At 48.9% G+C, this 23,162-nt stretch overlaps 1 protein-coding gene across 2 annotated transcripts in view; it reads right to left on the bottom strand.

The window, feature by feature from the left end:
• Positions 1 to 23,162, bottom strand: part of EEFSEC (eukaryotic elongation factor, selenocysteine-tRNA specific) — a 204,517-nt gene that overhangs the window by 113,243 nt on the left and 68,112 nt on the right. For both annotated transcript variants that reach the window (XM_004581345.4, XM_058678421.1), the window contains exon 2: positions 5,498 to 5,705. In XM_004581345.4, the coding sequence (XP_004581402.2) occupies positions 5,498 to 5,705 (208 nt within the window). The remainder of the gene's footprint in view (positions 1 to 5,497; positions 5,706 to 23,162) is intronic.

Below are 23,162 nucleotides of genomic sequence, written 5' to 3'. Positions count from 1 at the left end.
GAAGAGCTTTCCCTCTATATCTCCTTCTCTCTGTAAATCTGCCTTTCCAAGAAAAAAAGATAATATATTTTTTTAAAAAGTTGGAGTTAAAAAAAAGTCTGAAAACGAGAAGAAAGTTTGAAATCACAAGAGACAGACCAAATACATGGGCATAACTCACATATGCAAGCATGACTGTTTAATACACATAAGGGATATGTACTATTTTGTCAGTAATTAAAAAAACACATATTTAAAATGTAGTGAAATACCATTTTTAGCCTACCATGTTTCAATTGTATCTTTGAAACAATGATTAATAATATTCTGAAAGCATAATAAACTAATGTTAGCTACTGGCACCTTGTAAAATGGGCAGGGTACTTTTGGGAAATAATATGGCAACATATCATAAAAGGTCCAAAACTTTCAGATCCTTTGACCTAGTAATTGCACAGCTGGGAATTCATCATGAAGTAAAAGGCATCCAGGGAGCGAGCAGGAGGTTAGGAGTTTCTGCTCTACCTAAACCATACACAAAAACTAACTCAAAATGGATCAAAGAACTACACAAATTCCTAGGAAAAAAATGGGGAAAATCTTTACAATGGATTTCATAATGATTTCATGCATATAACTCCAAAAGCACATGCAACGTAAGAAAACTAAATTAGATTTCAACAAAATTTAGAACTCTTTCACCAGAGGCCACTATCAAGAAAGAAAAAAAAACTACTATATACAATCAGAGAGAAAATGTTCGCAAATCACATCGCTGGGAAAGCACTCAAGAGGGGCTGCATTGTGGTAGAAGGTTGAGCTGCTGCTTCCAATGCTGGCATCCCAATTCAGACTTTCAGTTCAAGTCTTGGCTATCCTGCTTCCCATCTAGTTTCTTGCTAATGCGCCTAGGGAAGCAGTGGACGATGGTACCCTGACACCCATGTGGGAGACCAGGATAGAGCTCCCAGATCCTGACTTCAACCTGGTCCATGCGCAGCTATTGTAGTCATTTGGGGAATGAAATAGCAGACAGACAATCTCTTTATCTCTGTTCCCCCAGCTCTCTCACTCTCCCTCTTGCTCTGCTTTTCGAATAAAAATTAGCTTTTTTTAAAACAAATATATAAGGATTTCCTCCTCTTCAATAATAACAAAAGCAATTCAACTTAAAAAAGGAGAAAAGTAATAACAAGATCCTCCTCCAAAAGAAGAACTCGAGCATATCCTTAAAGGGTGGGAAGGGGAGCACGAGGCACAACACTTGAGGCCAACTTCTCCAGGAAGCACCCAGGCCTGTGGACACTCCAAAGCAGATATGGACAATCAACAGGTCTTCCCTGTAGGAAAGATGGAATGTGCCCCCCTCTAATACGATGACCACTCAAGTAACACCCAGGACATTCTCCCAGACTCCAAGGGCCCTGAAGCGGCGGCACCATCTCTGCTACTGTCGACAATGTAGTTGGGCAACAAGGAGAGGTGTAACCTTGCCCACTCTTCTGCCACAGACATCTCCCTCACTCCTCCTTCCCTTCATGACCTCTCCATTCCTATCAGAGGGCCAAAGGGGTCTGCAATCCTCATCCCCTCACCTCTGCAAAGATCACTTAAAATTAATGGTTAAAATATAAACTGAATTTAAATATATTCTAAAAGGAGCAAAAGTTTTGAATAAATATTTTTCCAAACGAATGGCCAAAAATCACATGAAAAGATGGCCCAGCATCATTAGTCATTAGAGAAACACAAATCAAATCCACAATGAGACACTACTTTATACCTACTAGGATGGCTGTGGGAAAATAACAAGTGTTGGTGGAACTGTGGAAAAACTGGAATCTTCAAGCACTTAACAATTTAAAGTGGTACTGTGATGAACAGATTCACAATTCTTTAAAAGTTGAGTGCAAACTACCATTTCCCCCCTCAGTCCACAGGGTTGGACACCCCAGGGAACGGATAGAAAGCTGCACTTTGAACAGGTACCTGCACACTCATGTGCACAGCAACATACTTCACCATAGGCAGATGCTCGTCAACAGAGGAAGAAAGCAATGACACAGGGTCTACACACCCCACAGAAGAGTACTCAGCCATCCCAGAGTGGTGTTCTGGCACCTACCACACGGCTGGGCTTGGGAAACAACCCTGAGTGAAATGATCCACACTCAGAAAGCCAATGCTCCATGAGCCTAATTATGTGAGGTCTGCAGAAAAGGCAAATCAGCAGAGATAAAACAGTAGAATAGAGGTTCCCAGGAGAGCAGGGTACAAGAGAGAGAAGGAGATGTTGCTTAAAAGGTACAGAATTTATGTTGGGAGCATGAAAATCCTTCGAGTACAGGGAGAACAGGTACCTGGCATTTTGACTATTTAATGGCACAGAACTGTATACTTTTAAGTGGTTAAAATGGTAAATGTTATATCTATTTAACTGCAAAAACAAAATGTGTGAGTAATACTACACAAAATAAAAAGAAACAAAACACCCAAGATTCTGGCGGCTGTTATTGTGAAAAAAGAAATCTTGTGGGGGTTGGGGGAACAGCATGGAGGCTGGCAGGCAATGTGGCATTAGGGGTTACATCATGACTTGGCACAGCCACATCCTATTATCAGAGTGTCTGCCCTGAGTCCTGGGCTCTCTGCTTCTGATCCGGCTCCCTACTAGTACACCTGGGAGGCGGTGCATGAGGGCATGGCCCCTGCACAAGACCCTGCCACCCAGATGGGAGATCAGGATGGCGTTCCCGGCTTGCAGCGCCAGCCCTGCCTCCACCCCGGTGGTTGCAGGCAGGTATTTGAGGGGTGAATCTGTAGATTCACTTTTCTATTTAACTTCTCTTTTTCTCCATCACTCTGCCTTTCAAATCAGGAAATCTTTGAAAAGAAGAAGAAAGATCTTTGGGTGGTTTCTGTTTCATTTTAAGCACTTTTCTCTCTTTTCCACATTTTTGTTAACTATTCTTTGGATAGAAAAAAAAGGAAGTTTTAAGCCCTTTTCAGATCTCATGATGTACATGGTTCACCAGTTCAAAATTTTTTCCCTTCTAGTAGAATGTTCTCTGCATTTGGACAAGCACTGACGAAGGATTTACTTAACAAGGACTCCTCACAAAAGGAAGTAAGTTGGTGAGGGAGCTTGGCACACTAATCCTCTGCCCATGGCACCGTCACCACACATGGCACCAGTTCTACTCCCAGCTGCTCCTCTTCCCATCCAGCTCCCTGCTTGTGGCCTGGGAAAGCAGCTGAGGATGGTTCAAGTCCTTGGGACCCTGCACCCATGTGGGAGATCAGGAACAAGCTCCTGGCTCCTGATCAAGTCAGCCCTGGCCATTACGGCCACTTGGGGAGTGAACCAGTGGATGGGAGATCTCTTCCTCTCTCTGAGTGACTTTTTCAAGTTAAACAAAACAAAACATTTTTTTAAAGAGTTCTTTGCTGCATAGCAAAACTAACGTTCTCTTTCCAGCCGATCCAGTTTGGGCTGGCTAGAGGTCTGCTGAGCAAAGCTTCCAAGGGCCAGTCCTTCCTGCCAGTCCTCTGGGTGCTGGACAGATAGGCAGGGGCTGCCGAGGCCCCTCTGGGGGAACAATTTCCTCTGGAAGTGCAAGAAAGTTCCTAACTTGACTCCAATCAACAAATTAAAAGAGGTTAAACATCCAAGTGAGATTTTTTTTCTTAAATTAATCAAAATTGTTAGCAAGAACTTACCCTCAACAGTCCCTTGAGCTCTCCCATAAGGCCCAGTCTGTATAGTAAGTGACATTGGCATGGACACTGGGTTTATAAGTAGGCACCCAAAAGATCTGTTCTCCCCTCCTGACAAGTAAATAAAACGGCAAGGAGATCAAATAACTCACTAAAAAGAAGATATAATTTTTTATCTGCCTTTTTACAGTCTCATATCCACTTCCGTTGGGAATAACAAAGTCTGAATTCTTATGCAACACTTATCTAAATGTGTCGATTTTATCGGATTGATGAATTTTGCTAACAAAAGGCTGTGCGAGGAAATCTTTTATGACATATTTGGCCCATTCACAGGACTGGAGCTTTAATTTAACCAACTTGAGAATTCTGAGGGAGAGCTGCAGGTGTTGGATCTGAAAAAAAAAATCATAAATGGGAAGGCATATCAATCTTTATGACAGGGAAACAAAAACACTCTCCACTCGCTTGCCCTCCACAGGCAGGAGAAGGAGAGGTGGCGGGAGCAGGATATTGTTTCGGCTGCACAGCCAAGAGGAAGCAGCCCTGTCTCCCAGTGACCGCTATTTAGTATTGATCAAAAGAGACAGGCCCAGAGAGGAAGAGAGAAATTGATAAAAACAATGAGGTTTGCCAACACTGTATGCTCAACAAGGACACTTGGGTTTTCGTGTCTGCATCAGAATTAGTCATTCCCTACTAGGTTCCTTTCGGTCCCAGAGACCCCTCCCGCCTCCCGCTGCCCCTCCCGCCCGGCAGCACCTCTCCCCTCCCGCCTCCCACTGCCCCTCCCGCCTCCCGCTGCCCCTCCCGCCCAGCAGCACCTCTCCCCTCCCGCCTCCCGCTGCCCTGACTGTAATCCCAGTGCATCATTGCACTCTCATGTGAGACCTCCCCAGTTACCCCTGCCTCCCGCACTGCCTCAACTCACACCTTCACTTCCTGGGGAACCACTACAGCCCAAACTCCTCCTCCCTCTTCTCCCCTCTCTCCTTCTCTTTCTCTTTCCTTCTCCCCTACCCTTCAACCTGCAGCCAGTGATCTCCTAACTGGAGGCCTCGTTCAGTAGCTGCCCTGCACACAGTTCACTAGTGACCTACTTCCCTTAAGACAGAAGAAACTGTAGCCTACAGAGGTCCACTGTGACATGCCACTCTGCCATCTGGCCTCCAGTGGCACCAGTCCATCAGCCCCTGGTGCCATCTCTCCAGCCCCCACGACACACATTTTCCCCTTTGACAACTGTGTTGTGGAGAAGCAGAACACACGAGAACACAATTCCTTCCCCTTCCAACTAAGGCCTGCTCAGTATGCATGGGCAGGACTAATCTCCAAGTCAGGATACAGGGGAAAGGGCCTGTGCCCCCCAGACATAGCCCTTGAGTTTCCTGCCCTTTCTGGGGGCTGCCACACACAGCCCCAGTGCCTCACCTCCCCCCCAGGGACGAAGGTTCACCCACTGTAGAGAAGCAACAAGGGGGAGGCCGCCAGGCCAAGAAAAACTCCCACCATCCCTAACTGCCCATGCTAAAAAATTAGCTGAAAATTCTCCTTCCTTTTTCTTCTGTATTTTTGGCCTCTTTTAACAGCACTTCGGCCTTTACGTCACATAATTCAACTGTGATGGGAGTGAGCACCAGGGGAGAGGCGACTTCCTGGGTGGGAGGCTGCCAGCCCAACCAGGTCAGGGAAGTGAAGCCCCAGGGCCTCCCACTGGATTGTGAGCATCCTCCCATCCTTCCCCGACCCTGTGATCCCCTGACCGTCCCTCCCACCCCCATCCCTCGGCTAGCAGACCCACTTGGTGTTCTCCAGGGTCTTCTGCATCTTCTTGGTCATCCTGTCTATCGCTGCCTGTCTCTTCTCCTCGGCTAAGAGGTCGATCTTGTTGAGAACCACGACCAGCTTCTGGCAGGCAATCTGACCAATCACCAAGCATTCTGCTGACTGCGTCTGCATCCCCTTGGTCACATCGATGACCAGCATCATCAGATCAATGATTTGGGCCCCTGGGAGGAGAGAACACACAGTCAGAAAGGGGAAGAGGGCACTGAACCATGCAGAAAGTCACCCAAGACCTCAGGTTGGGGAGAACACAGTGCTCAGAGTGGGTGACATGAGATGCATGGCAACCACACGCTTGCGGGCTCCAGCCCTGCCCATGCAGGGTGCCCAGAGCTGCAGGAGCTCACCCACACCTCAGATCCACCAGGAGACAAGGCTATGAGGCCCACAAAACACAGAGATTGGCCAAAGGCTGTGCAGCCGTCACCTGCAACAGGGTCGAGATAAAAAGGCCAATCTCCTCGCCGTTCCAACAGACAATGGGGAGAAAAATCTCACATTTTGTGCTGCGCCTGGAAATATCCAGAGATGAGGGCAAAGGAAGAGGAGAGACATGGGAAAAGAAGAGGAGCTGGAGTGAGCGGTGTCTTCTTACAACACCATGTGGTTCAGTTGGGAGCATGTCATACTGGACTGGTATTCTACTCTTCCTTCGCCCGTCCTGTCCTGCTCGGGAGGCCCTCATTCCTTCTGGGAGGCAAGGGGCAGTACGCACAGCTCCATTGCGTACCATTCAGCTGGGTCTCTGGACATGCATGTGTGGACCCTGCTGCAAGCATCACCTGCACGGAGGGCACCAGAACCAAACAGCAGGTGGACCGATGACGGAGACATTAAGGAAGGGGCACAACCAGAAGCCAAAGTGACCATGTCCTTTGTTAAGGAGAAGCATTCATTTCAAACAAACAAAAACAGTGTGCTGCTCAAGAAGGCAGAAAAATTAGAGAATTTTCTGCTCTGAAATGAATGGTGATATTTGGTGCATATATTAGAACAGTATGAGAGTGTCCATGAGGATTTTTCCAGATCCAAAGGGCAGTGTTGGAAAGGCAGAGGACAACAAGCCCGTGCTGGGCGCAGGGACGGGGAAGGGGCCTGGGGTGTCTGTTGGCACAGTGAGCAGGGCCCTCTCTCACTCCATCAGCTCTGCTGCTCTCCGATGCAGAAAGCGGGACTCAGAGGCAGGATAACCTGCTCCAGACCCCACATCAACTGGCACCCAAGGAAGCCAGGGCTCTGACAGACTCCCTCTCGTACCTACAACATCATCACCTTGCTTTGGAAGCCATCTCTGTCCCAGCCCCAGCCCCCAGAGCCATACGATGCTCTGGAGTTCCCCAACTGGCTGCTTCACCTCCAACTTGGTCTACTACAATCCACCGTCCATTAACCTCCTGAAAAAGAACTTTCTTCAAACTCAAAACTCACTGAAACACTGCTGGGGGAGGGGATGTTAACCTGGAAGACCTCCATGAAGTTCAACTTGGAAACAGCTGTAGCTGGAAACATCTGAAATGTCCCTGTGCATTTTTGCTAGAAAGTACATAAAGGCTGCTAAGTAGGGGAGCGGTCAGCAAAACAACTCCTTGTATCCATTAAGAAGAATGAAGCAGTCCCTTCAGTACTATCATGGAATCATCTCCAGGTCAAGTGAAGGCACAGGCCAGGAGTCGAACACTGTGGGGGGGCTACAGACAGGGAAGCGGCAAGGGCATGCGTGTCCGTGTGTGTGTGTGTCTGCTGAGTATCTGCCGCTCCGTTTACACAATCTCTCTGAAGGTAAGGAAAAAAAAAAAACTAACACCTTTGTTTCCTGATAGGAACAGACAAGGGTGGGATAGGAAGAGAATTTTCCCCTGCACTTTGTTCTGTTCACTTCAAACAGGGCTTGTGGAATCCACTTAGCCATCGAACAATGATCATTGTAAGCGCAGAAATAAATAGCTAAGCAAACAAGGACCTGCCCAGGCCAGGCTGTTCTTCTGCCAAGGCCTCTGAATAAAACCAACCCCTGACCATGGCTCCTTTTTAACTGGGCACTGGTTCGCATTTGTGCTGAGTACATTGCTGCGCCCTTGTCTCAGGACACCGTGGCACTCGTGCACCCCCACCACCAAGGTGCAACCAACCATCTTCTTGGGCTTCCCAGCCCCCAGAAGCCCTGGGAACAGGTCACAGGGCTGAGGGGAGATGGACTCTCAGGGCAGGAAGGGATGAAGCCTGCAGGTTCATTGGGGGTCCCAGGCCATGTGTCAGTCTCTACAAAGACTTGAGGGCCATCTTGGCATCCAAGGTTCTCAGGACCCAGTGCAGTGGGCCTCCATCTCTGGTGAGATGCTGGAGCCTAGGTGAGCTCATGGGCTCCTGCAGAACCTTTCCTGAGGGGCCAGGCAGCCAATTGCCTTCTAGAATCGGTTGCTTTAGCCCCTCATCGGCAGATGAGCAACTCAACTTTGGAGACATGAGGTGCTGGTCTATGGTTAAACAGCAAATAGGCACCAGGGAAGAGATCTGTGCTCCAGTGCCCAGGTTCTTAACCATCACACTACCAACTCTGTTCTGTCCTTCCCACTGTATACCAACTTTGTCCCTTCTCTCCACTTGCCACCTGAGAATTAGGGTACACCGCTTCTTGCCCCACCCTGGCTCCTGCCCCACCTGGAACACCTGTTCTAGCTGCTCTCCTCCACCCTCCCCCCGCTCCGCCAGTGTCTCTCTCCCCCATCCCCTATCCACTCTGCGTGTTTAGAACCAACCCTGGCTTTGCAATCTGTATTCAAAGCACAGGGCCCAGCTTAATAAATCTCTGTTGGACTGAACTGAACCAATGTCGGCCCTCCCTGCCTCCTCTGCTTTATTTACCACGAGTCTGTTCCTTTTCTCCAAGATTCAATTTCCTATCGGTATATACACCCTCCAGGAGTGCCTCGTCTTGGCCTGCTGGCTACAAGGAAAGGCCTCACATGCCAGGGCCTCTCGCCTCTCATGCCTGTCAGGGTGGTGGGGATGGGAAACGAAATTGACCAGAGGACCCAGGAAGCTAAGTGTGGACAGAACCCACACACCCAGGGCCGGTGGGGATTTTACCCACAAGCCGCCTTTGTTCCAGGAGGCACACAGCTCTGTGGCACAGCCAGCACCCGGGGCTCCTGAGGCGACCAGAGGTCATGGCAGCCTGACTGGCCACACTGAGAAGCAGGGCCCTGCTGGGAACTGGGGTCAGTGCCCGGCAAGGGCCTGCTGCCCGACAGCAGCTCTAAGCTCCCCTCATTTCTCCATCAAACTTTTGATCAGACAGCAGGAAGTGACACAACTGGCCCGTCCTGTCTTTTCAAAATCCCTAGTATTGCCACAGAATGAATCCAACAGTGTCCTTCCCGATTCCCACGGACCCAGGGTAGGAAATCATTGTGAGACTAGAAGGACCGAGAGAGCGAGTGGGTGGGAAATTCAAGACAAAAAAACCGAGGCTTACAAACGGTCCTCTATGCTGCCCGGTCTATCGGAGCTTTTCATCTGGCTGCACTGACGGCAGGACCCTGGAGAGGTTTGCAGAGTAATTATAGCAGGGTTAAAGTTGCTCGGACTTTAAAAAATTACAATTTCCAGTTCTGTAGATGATATATCTTAACCATTTCAAAAATAAAAATAATGAAAAGTTTACAAAGGTCGGCATTTAACAAAGTAGAAATTATCTGAGATGTCATTTTCCTTTTGGAAAACACTGTGTTCAGAGAAACTGAATACCAAATTGCAAGCAATTTCAAAAACAGATTTTTTAAAAATTAAAAGCTATAGTTATTATAAGAAAAAAACAACATTAAAGAAAAATTTGTTTTCAACAGGTAACTTTAAATATTCAGTATACTCTATATTGAATACTTACAGCGAGGTAAAGTAAAGGTTTATTTTGCTGAAGTACTCTACTTCAAGTACTCTGGTATATTCAGAGTACATTCTTAGAGGGGCTGGTGTTAGGGCACAGCACATAAAACCACTGCCTGCAATGCTGGCATCCCAAATGGGTGCTGTTTCAAGACTCAGCTGCTCCACTTATAATCCAGCTGCTTGCTAATGTGTCTGGGAAAGCAGAAGAAGATCTAAGTCCTTGGACCCCTGCACCTGTGTGGAGATCCAGAAGAAGCTCCTGGCTCCTAGGTTCAGCCTGGAACAGCCCTGGCCATTGTAATCGTTTGAAGGGTGAACCAGCAAATGGATAATATCACTCGCTCTTTGTTTCTTCCTCTCTCTGCATAACTCTGACTTTCAAATAAGTAAATCAATATTTTTTAAAAATTCATGGAAAACTAGAATTAAAAGTAAAGGTTGGGCCCAGAGCCATGGCCTAGCGGCTAAAGTCCTCGCCTTGAACACACCGGGATCCCATCCCATATGGGTGAAGGTTCTAATCCCGGCTGCTCCACTTCCTATCCAGCTCCCTGCCTGTGGCCTGGGAAAGCAGTCAAGGATGGCCCAAATCCTTGGGACCCTGCACCCATGCGGGAGACCTGGAAGAAGTTCCTGGCTCCTGGCTTAGGATCAGCGCAGCACCGGCCGTTGTGGTCACTGGGGGGTGAATCATCGGATGGAAGATCTTCCTCTGTCTTTCCTCCTCTCTGTATATCTGACTTTGTAATAAAAATAAATAAATCTTCAAAAAAAAGTAAAGGTTTATTTTGCTGTAAAATTTTTCAAAATGCATGCAGTCTTTTCATGACAAACATTTGCATGTATTATGAAAAAAACACGACCAAAATAAGTTTATAATTGAAAAATGCTTCAAAAGTATTTTTTGAAAAAAGAGCGTGTGAACACATGAGAAAGAGCGAAAGAGAACGCACGAGGGGAAGAGAGACGGGGGTGGGTCACCCCTCAAACACCTGGAAAGGTCCGCAGAGCTCCTGCGGGAGGAGCAAGCGAAGCGTTAGGAACTCAACCCAGGTCTCCCAGTGGGTGGCAAGGACCCAGTTCTCTGAGCCATTACTTACTACCTCCCAGGATCTCCACAATCAGGAAACAGGAAGCAGAAGCCAAAGCTGAGATGTGGATATCTTAAGTGCTATCCTAACCATGAGGCCAAACACCTGCCCCATAAAGTCGCATTTTCAAATTTCATACTTCCAACTCCCTTGAAAAAAAAATTTCTTTATTTTTATTCAAAAAGCAGATTTACAAGGAGAAGTAAAGACAGACAGGGAAGGACCTTCCACTCACTGGTTCATTCCCCAAGTGGCTGCAACAGCCAGAGCTGAGCTGATCAGAAGCCAGGAGCCAGGAGCTTCTTCCTGGTCTCTCATGTGGTTGCAGGCTTCTAAGGACTTGGGCCATCCTCTACTACTTTCCCAGGCCACGAGCAGGGAGCTGGATAGGAATGGAGAAGCTGGGACATGATCCAGTGCCCACATGGAATGCTGGTGCTTAATGGAGGAGGATTAGCCTATTGAGCCACAGTGCTAGCCCTCCAAATGCTCTTCAAAATATCCACATATATTGTTATCAACTATTCAAAACTGCAGTAGCAATTTACATGTGTACTAGTATGGAGACCCTTTGTCCAATACCTGTGCCTCACTTCTTTCTGGAGGAAATGAGGACAACGGCACAGCTGACCTTACGGGACTACAGAGAAGATGAGAACAGGTTTGCAAAGGCATGTGGGTGTGTGAACCCTTGAGCACTAGCTGAGCATTGCTCTGCTCCTCCAACTGCTCTTGTGATGGGTGCTGGGCTGTCCTCAGTCCTCACCTCCTTTCACCTGCATCTCAGTCGCAACGTGGCTTTACAGATTTTAAAATGATGACTCCAAGAGGTGACAGGATGAGAAGCAAGGACTGAGAGAAAGCAGAGCTTGGTCTCTGGAGTTGTCTATGCTGCAGTACCCTGCATCCCTGAGCAGCAAGATTTTATACCCAGAGAAAGCTGCGAGGCTACAGTTGCAAAAACCCAGGGTACTCCCAGACAGAGGAGGCAGGTTGCAGCTCTCTGGGACTCGGAGTGGGAGGAGAGCCCCACAATGTTAGGGCCTCAACGTAATAGCTGGTATTTGGATTCATTTATGAAATATAATGCCTGTCTCTTCAATTTGTAGACAAGAAAATTAAAGCAGGTTAAATAATTTGCTCTAAGCCACCTCATGGGGCTGAGACTCCAGCAGGCACGCTGGGAAGTGGGGACTACGGACTTGAGTCACTTCACTGCCATTCTGCCCCTTAAGGAGAATGCACTTAAGTGTAAAGTGGTAGCGTGTATTTCCGGTTCCCTCCCTCACAGTTTTCCTGAATCCGGGCAAACTGGGAGTCACAATCCCAGTTGGGAAGTGGGAGGTGGAATATGTGGGACCAGCCCCCTCAGTGCAGAGTTGGAAGAATGGAAACACCAGGAGCTTAACCAAGAGGGTCATCTCACAGAAAAACAACAGCCTCAGTGGGAGGAGCAGCAAGAGTTGAGCTAGAAGACAGACCTCCCAGCTTGGAGATGGGAAACTCATCCTCGGGGGCAGGGGGTCTTGATTCACCCACCATCCCCATCGCCTGAGGAGCCCCAGGCAAACACCTGCGGAACAAGAACTTGGTGGCTGATGGTATGCGGGGAAGGCAGAGGGAGGGCATGGGCTCTGAGTTGCATGTGAGACCAGCCCCAATCTGGGCACCTGTGCAGAGCCCCCTCCAGACCCGCACCTGAAGCCAGTTGTTCATGCCATTCCATGCTGCTGCATATCATGGACTGGCAGGGGGATGTCCCTGCCAGGCCCAGATCCCCCACGTGAACAAGGAGGAGTCATGCATGAAGGCTCAGAGATGCCCACCCTTTGTTTCGCAAGCAGTTTCCAAAGCAGTGGAGTTTCATAAAGCCTCGCAGCTGCACCGCCTCAACTGTAAAACAGGTGCCAACGGCTCCATTTCTATTTTCCACTCCCGTGATGTCTACCACCCTACCTAATCCCAGGTATCCAAAGGGGCAACAGCCCAGAAGGAGGGCACACTCTGACCGGGGCCTGGAGCAGGGACTCCATGGAGGGAGCTGCTGTCTGGCAAGGGAGCAGGAAGCAATGGAAAAGCTCACCTGAGGCCCAAAGTGGGCCTGCTGTGGTGAGATGGAGGCTGGGAGGCAGTGGGGAGTGGTGCCTGGCCTTGCCAGCTGAGCAGCCTCAGGCAAGTGCAACATCACTCCTAATCTCCTGGGCCCCTGACTCTGCTGCCAGAGACAACAGCTTAGGGTGGAGGAGAGCATCCAGCCCAGCACTTGTGCGCTCACTTGGCACAGGGCTTAGTATGTGCATCACAGCACCCAGCACAATAAGGGCTCAGGTAGCAGCCAGCTCGTTCTCTTACAACTCATGTGTGTACAGAAGGCCCTGGGCACTGCAAGGCGGAAAGGGAAGAGAATTAACAGCAGCACAGGAGAAATACAGCCATAATGCCTGCAGCCCAAGCAGTACCAGCAACAGGCCTGGTTGGGGACAGGTGGTGGATACCTGCCAATGGTCTGGAGCAGCACACCCACCACTGGCCAGGCAAGAGTTACTGTTGGATTTGATCTGCAAAGCTAGCCTCCTCTGTAAACATCCTGTTGGGAACACCAGATCGGTGGGTGCACAGACCCCCAGCCTAGAAAAGCTGGGCAACCAGGGCTGGCTGTGTCTCCTAAAGTCTGCAGGTCCTCAGCTTGTCGCTCTCAAGGTTAAGGATGCATCACCCCCCACAGACCAGAGGAATATATGTCAAGCATTCCTGGAAGTGTTGGAAGACAGAGGTGGGATCGGAGCTGGCCTGGAAACCGGGAATCTAGGTCTGACCCAAAGCAAGCTCAAAGGAGCAGCGGCAACCCAACCTGCAGACAGATTGGGGCCAGAGCCCAGCTCTCCGCTTAGGGCTTGACACCAAGTGGAAAGTGACAGTCTGAAGATGCACCAGGCCTGTCTGGCCTACCCAGCGCAGTGGGAACAAGGACGTGCTGCCCACACTTGCAGTCTGAGACAGCACATAAAAATTTACAGATAAGCAGATGTGGCGAAGCTGGGCCAGTGTCCAGCCTGACTGAGGAACAACTGTCTGCTCCCGGTTTTGCCCTAGTCCTCACAACTCGCTACTGCCTCGCCTCTTACCACCAAGAGCACCAGTGCTTGAGTTGTAACTTCTGCGTTAGCTGAGATTCTTACCAAAACCCCATAAGGAGGATACTCTCTAATTTTCAGAAACCAAAATCTAAGGTCTGCTTACACACAATAGTCAACAATAGATGCAAGGCTAGAACCAAGGGCTCTGACTTCAAAATTTCTGCTTTTTCTGTTGCAAACTGCCTTTTGGCCAGAGTCCTGCATTCCTGAGTCCTCTGGGAACCCCCTGGCATCCCCAAGTACAGGTGGGCATGGCCTCACGGGTGGAGGCAAAAGCAAGGTGGCCCACATGTGCAGGCAGCATGCCAGGGTCCTCTAGGACACACACGCCACCTGAGGCTGGTGCTGCAGGAGGGAGCGGGAGCAGACATTCATCACCACCTCAGGAGCCTTGGAGGAGAACAATGAGAGCCATGTCAGCATTGGGGGAACAGGAGAAGCAACAAAGAGGCCGTGTAAGAGATCAAGGGGAAAAACAAACAGCCGCGGACAAGATAGCAGACAAACAGAGGTGCTGGATAGCCGCCAAAAAAACAAGAAATGCTGGAGACTGCGGCCAAACACCCACAGAGCTGAGGGAGGGCAGCGCGCAGGCTGCTAGCACATTCACTGGTACAGAATCCTGGGTACGCAGCTCTCTCCGGAGCCTCACGGCCCACGTCTCCCATGGGGACAACCACACTGGGACACAGGATTGATGGGCAGCCATGTAACTAAGATGAAATGGGATCTCCACCTCACATGGCACATCAAAATAAATCCCAAATAGATTAAAGTTTCTATATAAACACATAAAACCAAGAGCACAGGAAGAAGACATGCAAACATCTTTTTAATAATCTTTAAAAAATATTTAGGTGAGATACAAAGCTCAAAAATGCGAAATAAAGCAAAGACTGACAATTTCAACAACATAAACATCAAACATTTCTGCATGGAAAAAATACATGACAAGGTCCAAAGATTGGTGAGGGAAGCTTTAAACACACACACACACACAACTAGTTTCCAAAGGATAATAAAACTAGCAATGATCCACTCAAGAAATGAAAATGTCATCGATAGTGAGCAGTGCATTTACGTAGCACACCCACGTGCCACACCCAGGAGTGTGCCTTACTTGCCTAGCACTTAGCCAGCCATCGCAACCTGAGGTCAATGCTAGACAGAGACAGTCAAGCCTTCAATAGGGTCACAGAGAGAAAGCAAGAAGGCTCAGGGATGGCCTCAGGGAGAAGAAAGAGAGAGGGAGGTCCAAGCAACGACTCCAAGGCCAGGAGTGGCAGGCGGGGAAGAGCATCCCTGACAAGGGAGCAGGTGTCTAAGGAAGGAGGGAGGAGGTGCAGTCACAGGGCAAAACGTAGAAACACAAATAACTCAACATGCGGCCAGACGTCCTCCTCATGACTAACAAGAATGATGTGAATCAAAGCTACAAAATGATACCAACCATAATAAAATAAAATAAACTCGCCTGTGCTAAGTACTGGTCCCGCCAGGCACTGAACTTCACAAAGACCAACTCTGGAGCCCTCCTACCACCCTGCACTATTACCCCCATTTATAGATGAGGAAATTAAGTCACAGGCCACAAGTCTAAAAAGAAGGAATTGTCCGGTTATGTGGCTCCAAATCACATCATCCCGCCCCCCAAAATTCAGTAAGACCTTTGACCGGGGACACTAACAGTCCTATCTGTGTGGAGCACACCCTGGTCACACCTCTGTGAAGGACACATGGGGGCAGCCATCCAAAGTGCAGCACCCCGCTGACACAGGGCACGTGCATGGACATCCGGCAAATGTCAACAACAGCAAACGCTGGGCACCAGCCTAACCAGAGGCAGGAGGTAGGGAGGAAATGACTGACCACAGAGCAGAACATTTTACTGGTCTTCAAAAGCACAAAGTAGCTCTGAACTCACTGTGTGAAACTCTGGCTCAGGCAGAGTCCCTCACTGTGACCCTTCTGAAGATTCCAGACAACAGAGCACAGGCTGGGCATCCCTCACCCAAACACAGGGGTTCTCAGACCTGAGATGTCTGCCAAGACTTTACCAGCCGAATATCCTTAATCCAAAACTCCAAAAGGTGCCAACACCTGAAACGTTTGCACACTCCAGATCTCAGATTTTCAATCAGGGATGCTCAACCCACATGTGTTTTAAAAATACTGGCTTTTCCATTAAACTTGACAGGGCAATAAGATGCTGGACTCTATGTTTGGTATATGCTTGCAATGAAGGAATCTCAACTGAACTTGAACTGTGGTTATGCAGCAAGGTGGAGGAATCCACCATGGGGGGAGGGTTTGGGGACGGGTGGGGGGAATCCCAGTACCTAAAAACTGTGTCACATAATACAATGTAATTAATAAATTACATTAAAAAATACTGGCTTTAGGATGTCTAAATCCAAGTGGTCATAGCCATTTGACTTTGGAAAGCAAACAGGTGAACGAGAGACCAGGACATTTCTGTAAGCTTCTCACTTGACACAGCACCTGCAGCACCCGGGCATCTCAGACGCTCTCAGTGGGCATGCCTGGCAGCAGACTTTCCCTGTGAGGCTGGTGTTGACCCTGTAAGTTAGACAAAGCAATCACAGGGCCACAGGCAGGACCGAGATGGTGGCAGACACCTGGTGAGATTTGCTTAGCGGCCAGATTGAGACTGGACTGCACTCAAACCACCGCCGGCTGTACAACAGGGCGACTGCCAGTCTCTGTTGGGCTTCAGGAAAATCACACGCAAACATAAAGCAGTCCAAAAGACGACGGAAGGCAACAGGGAGATACTCTCTGTATTGTTCTGTACCTCTTTTTTTTTTAGTTTTACTTATTTTTATTGGAAAGTCAGATATACAGAAAGGAGAGAGAGAAAGCTTCCATCTGAAGATTCACTCCCCAAGTGATTGCAACGGTTGGAGCTGAGCCAATCTGAAGCCAGGAGCCAGGATCTTCTTCTGGGTCTCCCACATGGGTACAGGGTCCCAAAGCTTTGGGCCATCCTCTACTGTTTTCCCAGGCCACAGGCAGGGAGCTAGATGGGAAGTGGGGCTGCTGGGATTAGAACCAGCACCCATATGGGATCCTAGTGCATGCAAGGTTAGGATTTAGCCACTAGGCCACTGCATCTGGCCCTATTCTTGTACCTCTTATGCAAACAAAATGTTTTGACATTTTGGTTGTTTTGTAGCTCTTTGTATATTCTGGAGATCAGCCCTCTATCACCTAAGTCGTGTGCGAAGATCTTCTCCCATTCTGTGGGTTGCCTTTTTATTTTGTTGATTGTTTCTCTAGCTGTACAGAAGCTTCTTAGTTTGATGAGGTCCCAATTGTTTATTTTGGTCTTGATTTCTACTGCATTTGGAGTCTTTTTTAGGAAGTGAGGGCCTACCCCTAAGTGTTGCAGTGTGTTTCCAACATTTTCTTCCAAAAGTTTGAAGGTTTCTGGATGTAGGTTTAAATCTTTTATCCATTTGGATTTGATCTTAGTATATGGTGAAAGATGTGGGTCTATCTTTTTGTTTCTGCAGGCTATCAACCACTTGTCCCAACAGCATTTATTGAACAGTCCTTCCCATTTGCCTGGGTTGTCGTTTGTCTTTTTGTCAAAGATTATTTGGCTGTATTTCTGTGGGTTCCCATCTGGTGTTTCTATTCTGCTCCATTGATCTTCTTCTCTATTTTTTTGCCAGTACCAGGCTGTTTTGATAACCACTGCCCTATAGTATGTCCAGAGGTCCGGAACTGTGATTCCCCCTGCTAACTTCCTGTTCTTGAGAATGGTTCTAGCTATTCGTGGTTTTTTGTGTTTCCAGATGAACCTTTGAATCATTGGCAAACAAAATGTTTAAAAGTCAAAGAAAATAAAAGGAGAAATGACTACAGGCCAGGGAGCTAGAGAAAGGAAGAAGGAAAATTCACATTTGCTGAGTGTCATACAGTGCAAGAAGTATCAGACATATTATTCTAATTAATCTTCACAATGCACCAGGAAGTATTTATTCTTCAGCCTTCAGGTGACGAAGCTGCCATTTGGAGAGATCTGAAGTGACTGACTCCAGTCACATGGCCAGCAAACTGGAGGAGGGGATGCACACACAGATCTGTGTGTCCACCACGAGGCTGCTGGACAGGGACGCTAAGGAACGAGGTCGGAGTTGAAGAGCGAAGGTTCCCCTCCTAGAGGTAACGTGAGAGGAAGTGATCGCCAAGTGAAACATGGAGAAGCGCAGGTGGATCTGCGAGGGAACTTCCCCAGAGAGGCTGACAGAGGCTCGGATGAGCACAGGAGGAAGACTGCAGTCTTCAGATGGAGTTCTAACTAAACCAGGGTTCCCGGCCAGGCGCCACTTGAGTGGTTTCTGCCATGTTCATGAGTACCATCTCTGCTATGATTTAATTTCATGTCTTTTAAAACATTTTTTAATCAAAATTGTATTTATACTAAAAGGAACTTTACAGGATAATACACCCAGCATCATTAAACCTAGCATTAGTAGAAATCAACCATACAGTTAAGTAGAACAGAAAAACAAGGCAACATGAGTCAACGTCTGACGCTCCTGGGATGGTGTGGCCTAGGGAAGCCTGGAGCTCACAGCCACTCTGTTAAATGGGGGTTGGGGTGAGTTATGGAAACACACTAGCTGTAGAGGGACTGGATGAACCACCCTAGCTTTGACCTTCCCACTCCACTAAGCCGGAGGGTTACAACTACACCAGGGATCACCTCACACTATCTCCTGGTCACCAGCAGACAGGGAAGGAACCCCCCTCGGGGAACGCTGGAGTGGCCACCTCTCACAGCTCCCTCTCTCAGGAGGGTCAAAGGCAGGGACACATCATGGGCACAGTTTTTCAAGTTCCTGGCAGGGCCCAAGAGGGTGACAGTCGTTGACACTTCCTTTGGGCAAATGGAAACAGACTCCAGGGCTCCCCAGGGCCACAAGGACTCCCTAACTGGACGCTTGCTTTTCTGCTTCTTTAAGCTACTGTGTCATCGTCTATCTCGGGTAATCTTTTTAGCTGACTTTGCACAACAGTACAACTCCTGTTCGAGAGCAGTGAAAAGGAGCAGAAAATGGAATTTGAAATGTAGAAATAAAATAATTGTGGGCCCTGAGCTATAATTTGATTTCATGCTTTACAAGGAAATGAAAGAAGGCTTCCTTAAAATGTAGGTTTTCTGCTCTCTCTCTCCCCTCCTCTCAATCCCCCTCCCCCCTTTTTAACCATTTTAGGATTTCCTCTAGCACCGAAGAGAAAATAGGATTGTGGAAAATGTTCAGTTCTCAAGTGTCACCACCACTCAGGGCAAGCTCGATTCTAATGTGAACTTCCCATTCTGGGTAAGAGGAAATTCTTCAATTAATAAACCGGGTGTGCGGAGGCCAGTCTTTTAGGTTTAATCAATTTCATCTGTACTTAGGATAAAAAGACTGACTATTCTACTTTTTTCCCCCTCGTTTTCCTTCTTTAAAAAAATAATAAAATGAATGTTTTATTTTAAATTCTTTGAGGTTCGTATCTCCTGTTTCAGGAAATATTGTCTATTTCATGCAGTGAGTACGAAAACTAGTCCCCTCCACCCTGACACACTTTTTTTACTTCTGCTAAGAATCTTTATTCAAAAATAACTAAATTATCCTCTGTCCTCATATACTGTAACAGTTTGGGAGATGATACAAATTGTACAGGATTTTGGCAGGCACCTTGAGGGACTGGGGGAAGGGAGGGAAACACAAATCACCAAATATGGATGCAAGAGCTCCTTCTACACAAAACAGTACGAGGTGCATGCATGGGAACGGGAAAGAAAGCCACTCTGGACAGCCCAACCAACACCACAGCCAGTGGGGCTGGAGACCCGAACACACACCCCGGGCGACCTGGCTCACCTCCGTGGAAAGCTGGGCGCTCACCCAGCAGAGCTGCCCAGGCAGGAACCTCAGGTCCTGGGACTCCCTGGGCCTCTGCTCCAAGTCACTGCGCCTGCCCAGTCTTCCTCGGGCCCTGGGGTCAGGGTCGGGCCCCCATAAGGGAGTGCTGAGAACACAGCTCTGGGGGCAGAGGGGGTCTCTGAACAGTGGAATGCCTTCCCCATTCTCCAGCGTGCAATTTTTCACAAAGCAAAGAAGATGGATACAAAACCACAACAAACCTTTTTCTAGAGTTGTGTGATGCACTTAGGACAAAAAGTTGGGGAGACTGTCACCCCTGGGTCTTCCCACGCTGCTCTCAGCAAGGCGGGTGGGGGTGCGGGGACTGCTCTTGTTCTAACTCTGGGGACCTTCCTGTCCTTGCGATTTTTGTCATGAAAATGAGCAAGGAAGCCTCATCCCTCCTAACATGGGCCACCGCTACTGAGAGTCTCAATCCTGCCCCCACAGTGTCAGGCAACAACCAATCGGGGACCAGGACTGAGGGTCAGAAAAGCTAGAAGCAGAGCTCTTTACCCAGTTGAGTGCTCCTCACTGGGGGAGGGGGAAGAGGGTGGGAAGGAAGAAGAGGGGGAGAGAGGAGAGTGGGGAGAAGGGGAGAGGAGGAGGGAGGGAGAAGGGTGGGGAGGAGGGCAGGGAAGGAAGGAGGTGGGGAAAGGAAGAGGGCAGCGAGCAGAGGAGGGAGAGTAAGCAAGGTGGGAGTAAGGCAGGGGAGGAGCGAGGGAGGGGGTAGAGGAGAGAGGTGGGAAGGGAGGAAGGAAGGGTAGGAAAGAGGGAGGGAGAGAGGAGGGTGGGGAGAAGGGGCTGGCAGAGCTCAGTACTCAGTGAGTGCTCCTCACTAGGGGTCAGGACAGGAGGGTAGAGACGACAGAGGAAGGAGGGGGGAGAGGGGAGGAGGGCGGGGAGGAGTGGTTAGAGCAACCCTACAGCTGCACTGTGGAGGAGCCAGTGGTCAAATTGGGCTCTGCCTCAGGAAGCTTATTCAGATCCACCAGGTGGCCATCCCCAAAGTGCCCCAAAGGCAATTTATCTCCAGGGCAGCACTTTGCGATCATCAGGGACACTGCAGGAAGTCTCACCGGGAGTCCAGGTGCGGCCACCTTGAGAGTGAGGCTGGGAGGCAGAGAGGTCCTAATGGATTCCCCTTCAGCATCCCTCTCTGCACGCCCAGTGAGGACTACGCCAGGGCCCAGGGTCTTTACCACCATGCATAAGCCTGTCTCCTGCCTCTGCAAAATGGGGATGTCAAAGATGACTAACTGGGCAGCGTGAGGCTCCCACGGTGCTTGCAGGCTTCAGCCAGTCTGCAGTGCAGCATTTTCTATGTTCTCGGAAACTTGGACTTAGAAACCAGACAAGTTCTAGCATCCAGAGATATCTGTCTTGAAGCAAAACAAATAGGAGCACTGGTTCCAAATAAGGAGCTTCCAGAATAGATACAACGGCTGGGCCTCAACTAGGCCAAAGCCAGCAGCTTCATCCAGGTAACCCAGGGACTTGGGCTGCCTTCTGCTGTTTTCCCAGGTACATTAGCACGGAGCTGGGTCGCAACTGGAGCAGCCAGGTCTCAAACCAAAGCTGATATGGAATGCTGGCATTGCCAGTGGCAGCTTAACCTGTTACACCATAATGCTGGCCACTTCCAGGAACTTTTAAAAGCCCCCGTTATGTGCCTGGTATAATGGCTCAATTTGCTAGCTCTCCCCCTTCAAGCTCCAGGATCCAATTTAGACACCAGTTTGTGCCCCAACTACTCCACTTCCAACCTGGTTCCCTGTTTGTGGCCTGGGAAAACAGAGAAGGGCAGCCCAAAGCCTTGGGAGCTTACACCCACATGGGAGACCTAGCAGAACTCATGGTTCCTGATCAGCTCAGCTCCAGCCACAAAAGGCACTTGGGAAGTGAACCAGTGGATGTAAGATCTTTCTTTTTTCTCTCTCTTCTCTCTGAATATCTGCCTTTCCAATAAAAATAAATGATTTTCTTACAAAAAATTTTTTTAATCCCCTTTATATAAAAGTCTCCAGGAGCTGACATTGAGGTGCCATGACTAGCCGCTGCTAGGGAAGCCAGCATCCCAATAGGTTTGTTTCTCATCCGCTCCACTTGTAATCTGGCTTCCTGCTGATGAGCATCCTGGGACTCAGCATGTGATGCTCCAAGTACTTGGGTCTTGCAGTTCATGAGGGACGTCTGGGTGTAGTTCCGGCATCCTGGCTTTGGCCTGGCCCAGCAGTCCTGGCTGTTGCAGCCATCCAGAGAAAGAACTAGCAGAGGAAAAGATCTCTCTCTATCTTTGTCTCTGAAGCTCTTTCAAAGAAATAAACTAAACTCAAACATAAAAGGCCTCTCTGGATGATGGGCCCTCACTTGATGTGGCAAGGCGTGAGTAACGGTGTGAGATGCAGGCCAGCACAGGCCTCTGGGCTCACGAGGCAGGGGGAAGGATGGGGTGGGGACAGGCTCTCCTCAGGCCCAACCCACCATGGCCAGACAGGAATGTAGGTCTGGAGTTGCCAGATCTTCTGATTTTTCAAGAGAAGCCAAAAATCTGGACTATTGTATAAAATCTGCCAATTTTTAAATGTTGACAACCAATTCAAAAAAAAATGTTTAAACTGTAGGACCCAAACAAAACATGCCCTTGAGCCAAGCCTGGCCCACAGTTCCCTGCCACTAGATCTCTGCAATGAGTTTTCTCTAGAAAGGAAGTTGGAGGAAAGAGAATAAACACTCAGCTTCTTTGGTCTGTACTATTTCAGAAAAACAGTCAGGAACCTCAGCTGAGCCCAGAGTGAGGCCAACTCCACAGCCCAGCCCGCCTCGTCCTGGCAGCCGGAGCTTGCTCTTGTCAGAGGTGGGCTTCAGTTGGAGGGGAAGAAGCACGGGCTCTCTGCCACCATAGGTTTAGGGTTGGGACAAACCACAGCTCAGGCCTTGGTGCCTTCGGTGCCTTCAGTGCCTCAGCCCCACCGGAGGCCACGACGAGGAAGTGGTGCTAAGCCACCGTCCAGACTTGCTTTATTCTCCTCGCATGCCCACACTCGAGGCTTAGGCCCCACGCCCAGCACACATCATGTAAATCAGGAGCAATCCAAGCATGCCTCCACCACAGGGTTCTCCCGGGAGGGACAGGGTTAACACACAGGAGCTCCCATCAGGGTCTGACCCAGTGCGTTCTCTGTGGTGACCTTCTCTTCACTACTTCCAACACAGATTCGCACACAGTCTTGGTTTGACCCTGGAAGGTGGAATGTCCAAGCCATTTTTTTTTTTCCAGATAAAAGAAGCAGGAAAAGCTCAGAGGCTGCAGCCTCCAGGATAGAAGTTACTCTCGCCAAGTCTGCACCCTTCTGTAAGAAAGCAGAGCTAACGTCATGGTGAACCCATAACGAATGTGGTGCTTACCACAAGCCAGGCACCGTTCTACAAGTCTTATAGGAATTGACGCATTTAATTCAGTCTTAGGCCAAGGGCACTAGTCACAACAGTCCCGTTTTACAGATGAACACATCGAGGCACAGACAAGTTATATCACTTCCCATGACCAAAGAAGAAGC

This window comes from Ochotona princeps, chromosome 21, assembly GCF_030435755.1.
Source record: "Ochotona princeps isolate mOchPri1 chromosome 21, mOchPri1.hap1, whole genome shotgun sequence".
Taxonomy (NCBI): Eukaryota; Metazoa; Chordata; class Mammalia; order Lagomorpha; family Ochotonidae; genus Ochotona; species Ochotona princeps.
Note: the sequence above shows the minus strand (reverse complement) of the source record. Positions and strands in the feature narration are given on the sequence as shown.